Source organism: Chionomys nivalis, chromosome X (genome assembly GCF_950005125.1).
Source record: "Chionomys nivalis chromosome X, mChiNiv1.1, whole genome shotgun sequence".
Taxonomy (NCBI): Eukaryota; Metazoa; Chordata; class Mammalia; order Rodentia; family Cricetidae; genus Chionomys; species Chionomys nivalis.
In genome coordinates, this window is record NC_080112.1 from 130,646,684 (window position 1) to 130,659,516 (window position 12,833).

The following is a 12,833-nucleotide window of genomic DNA, read 5'->3' on the forward strand; positions in this document are numbered from 1 at the left end:
AAACAAAAACAATACAACAACAAAACTCTAGGAATATAATCTGTAATACATAATACAGTGTGGGTGAGATGAACAGAAGAAACTCATTGAGAAGTTACTCAAAATGCTGTTTTCAGAGACTATTTTGATTAAACTGCTACTTTCCCCTATGTGACCTATGTTTGTTGTCCTAGACCAGATTTTAATTGTTTTGGCACAAGGTTGTTCTGGGCATTATTGGGTCAGATGTGCCTGAATGATCTCCTTTTGGCTTTAAGAAGTAGAATAAATGACCTGAAATTTCTAGGTACAACTAACGTAATCCATTTCCTCAAAACACCAAAAGTTCAGAGAATCAGGACACATTATACTTGGCACTTTCAGGTAGGAAAACTTTCTATAGTAAGTGAAGCTGCAGTCCTGACTACCAGCCACCAGATGGCAGTAACACTCACAGCCACAGCCAGAAATGACTGGAAATTTGGGAAAGACGCCAGTACAAAATTACCTTCAACTGAGACCCACTGGCACAGACAATACTCAACCAAAAGCTAAACTTCTGGCCTTAAGACCCATCTATTTTAAACAAATTATGTCAACTTGGGAGTTTCTGGATGTAGCAGTGCCCGCTGGTTCACAACTAGAGACTAATCTGGTTCGGCCTTGAATGCTTCCCAAAGTAATGCCCCAAATTTTAGAACAGTCTCTGTGTCATGGCTCAGGCTCCACTCCACCCTTACACATACAGTTTCGAAGTCTGGTTGGACTGCTTACTGTTTCTACTACATGCCCTCGACTGTCCATAGCATCCAGGTTGCTCCTTAAGGTCCTACTAAATGGCCAAGTTTGTGTTTGTATTGGTTTGGTTTGGTTTTTGACACTTGAGGACAAATTTATTGGCGTCTACATGAAAGGCACCCCAGGAGAAGCAAGCTGTAAATCCAAGGAAGAAAACAGAAAAGAAAAGAAGAAATAAAATCATGCTACATGAGCTAGGCTAGCTTAAAGGTTAGCCAAGCAATAGTAGGCAGGCACGTGGTGGGGAGGCGGGCTTTAGAGGAAGAATAAGGGCGTCTAACGTGTTAGGGAAAAACATGCTTAGAAAAGAAATACAAAGAAAAGGAAAGTTATATTTTCCTAAGTAATTTTCAGAAAAGCAGGCAGGCTTACAAAGCAACAAGTTCTGTGATGGTGTTAGGGGCAGAAACTCTGGGAAGGAAAAGTAGAGTACCTCATTAAAGGGATAATTATTCTTCCTCTCTAATGGGGCTAAAGAAGCAGCAGCCCTCCTGGGGCAGGGCTGCATTCCAGAGGAGTGGGTCCATAGCCAGTTCATTCCTGCCCAGCTGGAATGCCAGGGCTCCACTCGGGCCAAAGCTTCTGTTTTCTTGGCCACATATTTCCCTTTAACGGTTTTTTTATTGCTACTCTAACATTGTCTCCTCTGAAGACGTAACCTTAAAATCATTTAAGAGATTGACTGAAATTGAGATGGATATATATATATATACACACACACACACACAATACATATATGTGTGTATGTATGTATGATGTGTGTATAGGCTATGTATGGGACATGTGTATCCCATATATATCCTATACACACATCATACACACACACACACACACATATATATATCCCCTTTCACCATGAAAATCTGGAGATGCTGTTCCAAAGCTGCCCATCAGAAGGGATCAATGTCTGCACTGGAGATCTAGTCCCCATGCACACATCCACCCACACGTAGAGCCTCTAGGCTGGGTGCTCATTGAGGAGGAGATGGGAAACCGGGGCTCCATTCTGGCATTCCTGGCCAGAGAACCAAGGCTATTTCTAGAACTGCTGCTTTGGGGCTCCTGCCAAGAGCTGACTGTCCAGTTTCCACCACCTGTTCTTATCACTCCCCCTCTGAAGAGGACCCCCTCACTGAATGGCCAAAGTTGAACTAAAACCTCACACCTTTCTGGTAGCAGTGACCGTTTCTTCCTCACTTGAACCCATAAGTTTCTTCAGCTGAACCCCTTTCATTCCTCCTCAACCATTTCCTAAGATTTTGTACACCAAAAGTCCTCCGTCCCTACTTAAATGCATATGTACGCATGCGCACACATACAGTTTTATTTCCTTTTGACTAGGAAACATGCTCAGTTATGCTTTTAGTTTGACATTCTTTTCTACTGGTGGGACCCTACGATGGAATCCACGTAAGACATTTCCTAGAGGAACCTGCCCATGGGTTAACCTCCCCATTACATACTGCTAGATATTAGTAGTTTAGTTGATTAGAAAAGAAACAAACTAGCCACATTTTATCGGGACAGAGGAGATCCAAGCCACTCAGTAACATTCTGTGGATATAATGTTACCAAAATAATGTTACTAAGTGTGCTATCAGAGATAATCTAGGTCTATGCAAGAACTTGGTCTAATTGTTATGACGGGTGCTCTTTCTCTGTCGGCACCATCTGGTTTGGGTACTGTTGGGACCCTTTGGAGTCCTGGCCTCCAGCTGCTCTTCCCTGCTAGTGACCTTTTCTTGCCCTTTTGATTTGAGCTTCTGAGAGCTGTGTCAGAGTTGTTTACCAACCCTGCTTCCTGAACACACATTGCCCCTGGCCTTGATGGAGGATCAGGTGATGAGGTCTTCACCTGTTGGTCCACCTGGCTGGGTTAGGTATAAAACCTCCGTGGTGCTGTTCCATAAAGGGCTTCTTCTACCAGCAGTTTGAGAGGCATATGTGTGTTCAATCCTGACTTCCTTCGCTCGGTTTCGGTTCCAGGCTGTGCAGGCGCGGCAGGGTACCACACTTTGATTGATGTTCTTAGGATGTTGGTACCAAGGGGCATCTTAGAGTGGGGATTGATTTTGCTACCTTCCTATAGAAGAATCCTTTAGCTTCCCCACAAGCAATGCCAAATCAACATATATGTTAAAATATATATGCTTGCCTGTAATGGAGACTTCAGAGTCCTGAGCTCCCACTCCCTCCAGTCAAATAATGAACCAAAGGCAGACTGGCCACGTTGGCATTTTCTTTTACTATTATATTATCTCTATATAATTTTCTTCCTCCGTTTCAATATCCACAACTCCTAGTAAGAGCCTGAAATCCCACACTGCATTAAACCATCACGGTTCTTATAGGTAGTCTTGTCTTTTCTTCCCATAGCCATAGGAATAATAAGATGTCTCACTGTTAAAGGCACCATCAAATAATCGTTGAACAATGGAAGTCTCTATAATGACAATGTATCATTTGTCAGCGTTCCCAAAATATTTTTCTTTAGCTTTTTGAAGTCTCTTATAGGTTAGGTTGGCCTCTAACTTTCTACTGTAGCAAAGGATGGCTTTGAACAGCTACCTCAAGTACTTTCCTTGTCCCAAGTACTGGGATTACAAGTGTGTAACACCATGCCTAGCCCAGAATGTTTTCTTTCTTTGAAAAAAATTGGTGTTGAATTGAATCAAGTTTTTGTTTTCAACCAGGACCCAGCCATCTTGAAACGGTTTGCATTAGAAAATGGCTCACAGCAAGCAGTAAGAACAAAGCCGTCTGGAGACAGAAGGTCTGAGGTCTGGCTTAAGTTGTAAATGTGAATCACTAGGGCCTTTCCCTTCCTCTTCAGGATATTGTTCAGACATCGCCAGCAACTGCTGCTGGCTGCTAACCAGGAGTTATGAGCTCGACTTTTCTGATGGGCACACCCTTGGAAACAGTAGTTTTGCCCTAACAAACACCAAGGAACTTGTCGAGGCTTGTAGTGAAACTTTAAGATAGACTTCTCAGCTTAACTGAGATCGTGGACAGCATCCTAAAATGTCCCTGTGAAGCAGATCGGGTGGTAGAATTCTAATAGGTTTTTTTTTTTTCTGGCTCCAAAAATTTTAGATAGATAGATAGATATTAGATATAGAGACAGATAGATAGATATTAGATATAGATACAGACAGACAGACAGACAGACAGATAGATAGATAATATATATTTCTATCAATTCTGTTCCTTTAGGGAACCCTGGTTAATACACTTCCTGCTGTGACCCAAATCTGGGTCCTTCACAAAGCAGTAAGTGCTCATAATTTCAGAGGCATCTCCTCAGCCCCTATAATATACTTCAATCAAACAAGAGTAACCCACTACCTCAGTTTGCCCAGGACTGAGGGGTACCCAGAAACATAAGACTTCCATCCTTAAAACCTGTAAAGTCTTGATTCTATCCTTTGATGGGAATTTTGAAAATTCCAGACCGCTGGTAATTGAAAAACTCATCAATAGCATATGAACTATTGACACCCCTTTTTTGGAACTACACTTTGGAAAGGCTCGCCTAGTCTTCATCTCGTCCACCGTTTTTGATCACTATAGCCAGCCCAAGCAAATTTAATATTAGCCCAGAGCAGAAATGAGTTCTTCTACTGCTTACCACTTGGGCCCTTTGAAAACAGTCTTTTCCAGAAATTTGGATTCCTGTCAGGAAACTGGGTTGTGACCATTAGCTGTACTTCTGTCTCCAAATTTTTTTAGGCAAGTTCTTAAAATGCTTTTCTTAGTGTATATTAATTACACATGATAACAAGTAATATATGTAATGTATTTTGGTTACATTCACTGCCTTGCCCTCCTTTCTTCCCAACTAGCGGCACTTCGGCTTTCACAGTGGTTCACTTTTTTTACTGACCCAATGAGTTTCATTGGTATTGCTTGAAGAGAAGTGGTCAGGCAACAAGAAAATGGAGATCTATATAAACTGAACAGTCTGAAGGCCGGTTAGCCATTAACTAGGTAAAATCAAGTTTTTCACTCTTATCTGTCTTATAGAATCCTAACAGTTCTGGTGTGGAAAAGTCAACTGGATCAGTATTTTTTACATTTGATTGCATATGTTGCTCACTCTGTGGTGATGTCCTCAAAGGACAGATTCGGATCTGGGAGCCCTGAGGTGGAGTCTGAATAGTCCAGGAGATAGCATTGCTGACACATGGACCACATATGAGGAAGTGAGAATTTTGTAAGATAATATTCTCAGTATTTCTTTCATCAGCTCTACAAATTATGAAAAGATGAGCTTGTGTTCAAAATATATTCATTATATTTTATACTCATGTGTTAGCACATCATTTTTATTTAAAAAAATAATCATGAGCTCCAGAATAGCACTATTTTAAGGCCCACTGATCCTGATAACATACCTAGTGCACGAATGTTTGGTACATACTTGTGTTACTTGGGCATACGAAAATCACCTGGGACTGGGAACTTATCCAATCTTGCATATCCAACTGAACTGTCAGAAACGTCCTGTATTCTGTAGTTTGTGTCTATGTTGTCCCCAGAGACTTAACTCTGAAGCTTGCAAAGCGCACATTCACCCTTCTTCCCATCATCTCAAACTCCTATCACTAAAAAGAATTTGATGTCCTTCATATACAAAGAACTTCTATAAAACAATAACAAGAGTAAGCTCTGCCCATTCCTAAGTTTAGTTTAAATTGAAAAAGAAATAGTTTACACAGTATTGATGACAGCACAACAGGGGCAAAAGGCCAAAGATATATGTATCCTACAATAAACAAATACCTTTAAATCAAAATCAACCTTTTTAAAGAAAATCAACCTTGCTCAGAAAAAGGTAAAATAAAATTACAGTGAGGCAGTTTTATTGTTAAAATGGTAAAAACTTTTTAAAAAGTTAAATGAATGTATTGGTGATACTGATAGAAAAAATGTCTTCATATATCACTGGTTGGTGCAATATATCATGGCAGACAGTTACCAAAATCATTAAAAAAAAACATGTGAAGGAGGTAAGATGTGCTTGTCACTAAGTCTGACAACTTGAGCCGAGTTCTATGGGGATCTTCTATATAGTGGAAGGGGAAAGCCAATGCTGGAAAGCTATTCTCTGACTTCTGATCTACACACACACACACACACAGACATACAGACATACACACACACAAATAAATAAATAAATAAATAAAGTAATGCCATCTTTTAATTACCTTCTGAAGAATGTTGGAAAAATTCTAATGGCATAATGTTGCATAGTTTACAAAAAGATAGCATGATAACAAAAATCAGATAACAGAAATGACTACTTCTGGGTGGCACTGAAACATAACAGGCGATCCTAATGATCTTTTTATTTCCAAGTCATTTTACTTATTTTTCATTTTATATGTTAGTCAGAATTTTAAACATGACAAGCCTTCGGAATTTCGATTGAGTTTCCGAGATGGACGTCATAAGGGCCTAAAGTAGACTTGACTTTAAATTTCAGGCTTCATTTTTCATTTGTAATTTTGAAAGACATTTTATCTTTTTTGTACATGTATGAATGTTTTACATGTGGCGTATCTGTACTGTGTACATGTCTGATTCTAAATGACACCAGAAGAGGACCCCTCAGAAGAGTTTCAGATAGTTGTGAGGACTGTGGGTGCCGGGAACTGAACCCAGGACTTCTGCAAGTGCAGCCAGTGCTCTTATCTTCCTAGTCATCTCACCAGTCCTAAAGTGAGGCTTTAAAAGCAGGCTTTAAAGGTTTGAATTTAGAGAAAGTTAAATCCTGGCTTACCTACATTCTGGAAGATAAAACCAACATAGTGATTTCTCATGATCTGAAGCAATAATGTTCTATAAAACTACCATGATCCCTTAATTAACAAGTCCTGAACCATTGGTTGCTAATGGCAATCTAAGATTGGTCTCCTTCAAGTCTCTGGCAACAATGTTTTATCAGCCTATCTATGTATGTGTGCCTCTATTGCAGTGGTTCTCAGCCTTCCTAATGCTGCACCTTTTTAATACAGTTCCTCATGTTGTGGTGACCCCCAGCCATAAAATTATTTTCCTTGCTGCTTCACAACTGTAATTTTATAACTGTTATAAATCATAATGTAAATAGCTGTGTTTTCCAATGGTCTTAGGTGACCCCTGTGAAAAAGTTAGTCAACTCTCAAGGGGTCACGACTCATGGGTTGAGAAACACTGTTCTATTATATATTTATTTCTGTTTAAAGACCTCCCCCATTTGCAATATTTACTGTTACTGATGTTAACGAACTCTCAACCAGCAGTACCAAGTCATACCTAAAAGAAGTTTACTGACTGCATGTGTTTTCTCCATGACCAAGGCACACGAGCAGCCTTCTGCGGAGGAATACTAGATAGAAAGCTGCCAGTGCTCAGGAACCATTGAATAAGAAGCGCATCCAAAAGCAGGGAAATATAAGAAATGTGCCTACATTATGAGAGCGGAACAACAAAGAGGGCATCACCTTGTTCCACCTCCGCTGGCAAGATGCACTGGGCTGCTCTCACACCCTGAATTACCATCAAAGCTCTACAAGTATTAATATGACAATTAACAATGAGTTTTACAAGCAGGTGAACTCATAAATACAAAATCTACGGATAAGAAGGATAAATGTAATTACAGTGTAATTGAAGGGAAAATTCTTAATCACGAGGAAAGGACCAAGGACCAATATTCTATAGCTAAGCTTCTTCAGCAAGTCCTTTAAAGTTGAATACCATATGAGTGACAAAGCCAGCCCCTTCCAGGATACTTTACATAATGGAAACACGTGCAATCTGGTAAGCAGTCATTTTGTTCAATATAGTCATTGTCTCTAACAAGTCAGTTACTGAGTGCCCCTACACAGCGAATGCAGAGACGTGTGGGCTAATCTAAGATGAAAGGACGCACAGTCCTCTTGGCGTGGTAACAGGAGGTTGGGGTAATCCTCAACTCTAATGAAAAACAGTCGCTCCAGGCCACCATCAGGGTATACAAGTATGTTAAATATATAATAAATACAATGTCATTGGGAACAAATGAAGAAGAAAGCCCATCCACTTGGGATTGTTTGGAAACCATGATGGAGACACTAACACATGAAAAGAGCTTAAAGGATTTGCAAGCTGGCAAACAGAGCTACGGAGTTAGGAGCAAAGGGTGAGAATAAAATATAGATATAGGGAGGGGAAAGCATGGTCCCCATCATTGCTGCAAAGGAAGACCGTGCAGCCAATGTGCTACCAGAGTGGAAAACCTGAAGGCCAACAAATAAATGAAGGAACACACATCTAAGTAGCCTCTTCTTGTTTCTGGAAGCTTCTTGGTTAAATCTTTCCACAGTTACATACAGTGATCAAATCTTTCCCTGTTTTTACTTCCTTAAGTAGAGCACATACGAAAGCAACCAGGGCTCAAACCTCCTTCTTTAGTCTCCTTCTCTGTCTTCTATGAACACTCTACAACATGCAGCACCTCAACATGGGAGAGATCAGCCTCCACCAACCCCGGCATGCTGAAAGCCCTGGGTAAATATTTATTCACTCATGGATTGGCTCTACAAATACACTAAGCCTTTAAAGAGCCCATCTCTGCTTCCCACAAATACAGGTGGTTCTCATGGAGAAAGAGCTAAACTTTGTAAAGTCCCTAAGGTCTCCAAGAATGTACATATGTGTGGAGAACTGGAGCTATTGAAAAATGCCACAATATTACATTACACATCTTTATTTCCTATCTAACGAAAACAAAAAGAAATAGTGTCCAACAGAATCTCCAAATTGTGCACTAAAATTTATAAATTTATATGTGAGTATGTCCGGTGGGGGGGGGGGGAGATCAAGGACACCACAAGAAAACTCACAGAATCTATTAACCTGGGCTCATAGGGGCTCCCAGAGACTGAACCAACAACCAGGGGGCCTGCATGAAACTGACCTAGGCCCTGTGCATATATGTTACAGTTGTATAGCTTGGTCCTCTTGTGGGACACCTAACAGTGGGAACAGAGGCTGTCTCTGACTCTTTTGTCAGCTTTTGGGACTCTTTTTCCTCAAACTGGGTCACCCTGTCCAGCCTTAATAAAAGGGAGGTGCTTAGTCTTTCTGCAACTTGCTATCTCATGCTTTGTCGATATCCATGGGAGGCCTGCCCTTTTCTGTTTAGAAATGGAGGAGGAGTGGGTAGGGTATGGAGGCAGAGGGGAGGTGGTGACGAGCAAATTGAAGGAGAGGAGAGAGGGGAAAGGAACGTCAATCAAGATGTAAAATAAATAAATAAATTTAATTAATAAAGTTGTTTTAAAGTTAATATTTAAATTTGACTATATTTCATTTAAAATTGCTTATAAAGCTACATAGCCTATGACAAAAAATTTATAAATCAATTTTTGCCTCTATTTATTGCTTCTAATAGAATTTTCTATTGGAAATAAAAGTCAAAACACACACATTTGCAGTCAAATCTTGATACTTACCGTTTCAAAGCCTCGGTGTGGGTGATCAGGAAACCCTCCCGGCCTTCCTCCTTTAAACTCATCAAACAGTAAGAATGGATCTAGATTTTTCAACTGGAATAGTAAAATTCAACACATTAGACATGGCTTTTAGGTCATACTTGTTATGGTTTTCGTCTCTTTAAGAGACAAGCCACACCCACTCCTGGTGACCCCTGCCCTCCTCCTGCCATCTAAGATTCTGTCTGTCCCCTCTTGGTGCACACACATATCTCTCTCAGGCCCTTCGCTTTCTCTCTCCTCTTCTTTTCTTTCTTTCTCTCTCCTCTAAGTAATAAATATCCAATTCTATTCTGTACAATTTATCTGCCCATGTGCCTTCCTTCTACCCGCCCACATGGCGGGACCAGCCTGCCCAGCCACTCGCCTCACTGGGACCAGCAACTGCTCCAGTGTCCGGGGTCTGGCAGCCATATCTGCCTGGAACTAGCTGCTCTTTGGGCCCGCTGGGGATCTTGCAAGTCCTGCAGCTGTCTCTGCCTGGGACTAGCTGCTCTGCAGAACCACCGGGGGATCTTGCAGCATTTTTAAAAATACTACCGGGGTATATTCATAGACATAGCTAACAAAACTCACTGAAGATTGCACAGCCAGTGAACAACCTTATAAAATGCAGATTACATTCAAAAGGCAACAATGCATGCACACAAGGATTCATCAAGTACACTGGAATTGACATTGTAAGAGGAGTGAAGAGCGAACATTTCATGATTATCGATGCTAGTCAAATAAGTCAGGATCAGTCTGTAACAGGTTCTTAGTGTCATGAGGTAGGAGTCTAGAAAATCAGTATCGTCAATGCCATTATGAGTGCTCTCACGGAAGACAACTTCACACAAATGAGAATGGGTGACATCAGGGAATCAGCTACCAGGGAAGTGGCTCTTGAGCTGACTCTTGAAGAGCATCTTGGAGCCAATTAAGTAGAAAGGAGGAAAGGGAGAATGTTCCAGAAAGGAGAGGACTAAAAGAGATTGGTGTGCTTGACAAAGTCTGTCCACCACTCACTGGAATTCCATGTGCACAAAAAATTAAATGTTCCTGAATATTCTTGCAGAGAAAACAGATTTTCTCCACAATTTTATTTAATAAATCCTTAATTTCTCCTGTCAACAATAAACTAATCACATGGACCTGAATACATATGCCAGTTCTTGCTCTTTATTAAAATAGTTCAAATAGAAGTGTCTGTAGCGATATAAATCAAAGTAAATATTTAAATTTGACTATATTGTATTTAAAATACATATTATGTCTTTATAGTACACAGTGGATTATGACAAGAGCTGGGCAAAGGATAGAGGTGATAGAGGTGAAAGTTTTTGGTTCTTTAACAGTTCTCCCTTTATATCCCACACTGGCCTTAAGCTCTCAATCCTCTTGCCTCCTAAGTGTTGGGACAAAAGGTATGTACCACCATAACTAATCACACTTTAAATCTTAAAGGAATTTGGATCTTCTCCTGAAGGTAATAGGTTGTAACTAGGAGGTGAGACAATTAGGTTACGAAAGATCATTCTATATTCTGAGTAGGAACAAGGGTTAGAACTAGGATGATAACAGGAATGATGGAGAATCACTGAGTGACTAGATAGAAATGATGAGGCAAGTAAAAAGACTATTAAATAACTCCCAAATTTCTTGTTAGGATGCCTGGAAAGAAGGCAACCCCATTGAACAAATAAAGGAATTATTACAGAAGCAGCACACTTAAAATAGTTATGAGTTCATTTGAGGTTGTGTTAACTTTGAGGTAGCTACTATAAATGTTATATATATAAATATTAATGTTTATGCAAAAGCTACTGAAAATAAATTTCAAGGTCAGTCAACAGGTAGAAGCAGCTGTGTTATCGATGTATATTCAAGGTTGTCTTGCTTATTCTTTTCCATTTGTTTAGAAACTGTTATCAACATCTTTGATTAAAGATGATGGAAGTTTTATTGAAATTGCTTTGAATCTATGTGTCAACTAATATTGATTTATCTTATTTATAAATACATTATATATATATTTAAATATTTTAAATGTCCTCCAATAGGTAATTACTTTTTCACAAAGGTTTTGTATATATTCTAATTTTTTGGCTAACATACTCGAATGGCATCATAAACTGCACTTAAAATTATATTTTGAACAGTTTGCTGCTGGGAATTATAAGTCTGAACAGATACATGACTTTTGAACACTGTCAGCATTTATTAATTTTAGTAATTCCCCTGGAGCTTCTTTTTTTTAAGATGTTCATTTCACCAGTGTATTTATCAATAAGCTTCCCCAACAGTTCATAAAAACTGTTTTTCTGACTTAATTTAAAACCACAAGTTGAATTTTTCTAGGTTTTTGCTGAGACCAACTGGCCTCAGCATCTTCTCTTTTTGGAATTCATGTTAAAACAACACATGCACAGTCTAATCAAACAAGGAGAAGGACACTTACCCTGGGACTCATGGGTATCACACCTAAAGATGGAAAGGGGAACATACAATCCTATTGCAGGAAGGGAGCAGAGCAATAGACTAACCATCATCTATAAGCAAATAACTTGGCCATTCTCATTTTCAAACCTTGTACTTTCTATTTCTTTTTATCCTTAATGCTGAAGATGGAAGTTGGAGTCTCAAACACTATAGAAGTGTTATATTATCTTAACTAGGCAAAGATGTATTACATTTGTTTATGCTGCAGAACATTATTTTAACTATATAAAAAATGTGTTACTTTTGTTTATGTTGCATTTGTTGAATTATGTAAAAATGTGTTGCATTTGTTTCATCTTGCCTGCCTAAGGCACCTGAGTGGTCCAATAATGAGCCAAATGGCCAATAGCTAGGAAGGAGAAAGGATATGCAGGGCTAGCAGGCACGGAGAATAAATAGGAGGCGAAATCTAGGTTTGAGAGAAGAGGAATGAAGGAAGAAGGAGGAGATCAGAGAAAGAGGGACATGCCTGGGGCAATAAGTCAGGCAGAGGCTAGCTAGACATAGAGACAGCAAGAAAGCAAGAAAAGGTAAAAGGCCTCAAGGCAAAAGATAGAGAAAGAGAAAAAGGTTAATTTAAATTTAAAAAGCTAGCCAGAAATATGCCTGAGCTAGGCCAAACATTCAAAACTAATAAGTCTCTGTGTCATGATTTGGGAGCTGGTTGGTGGCCCAAAAGAAAAAGAAAGCCTGGTACACAGAAGCACTCCACAAGCTTCATCGCCAGCCCTAACTTACACCCTTTTCTGCTGCTTGGCTTTTTCGCAAGCCAGTACTTCTCCAAGTGTTGAGGAGAAATGATAGCAGTAAATGCCCTTGTCTTGTCCCTGATCTTACACAGCTGTATGTTTTATTGTTAAGCAGGTTGTTAACTATAGACTTCTATTTTTCAGTAGACGCCCTTCATAGGGTTAAGGAGCTGCCCTTCCATTTTTAGTTTATTAAGTTTATCATGGATTTTGAATTACCTTGCTCTTGTGTATCAACTGAGCTAATTATGTGTCTTTTTCTCCTTTGTCTTTTAATATGGATGACGATGAAAATGACTATTGC

The 12,833-nt window shown here is 39.6% G+C and overlaps 1 protein-coding gene across 1 annotated transcript in view; it reads right to left on the minus strand.

Annotated features, from left to right (window-relative positions):
* The window catches only part of Pir (pirin), a 93,542-nt gene that overhangs the window by 72,852 nt on the left and 7,857 nt on the right, over positions 1–12,833 (minus strand). The window contains exon 3 of the mRNA XM_057759990.1: positions 9,261–9,353. Coding sequence (XP_057615973.1) covers positions 9,261–9,353 — 93 coding nt within the window. The remainder of the gene's footprint in view (positions 1–9,260; positions 9,354–12,833) is intronic.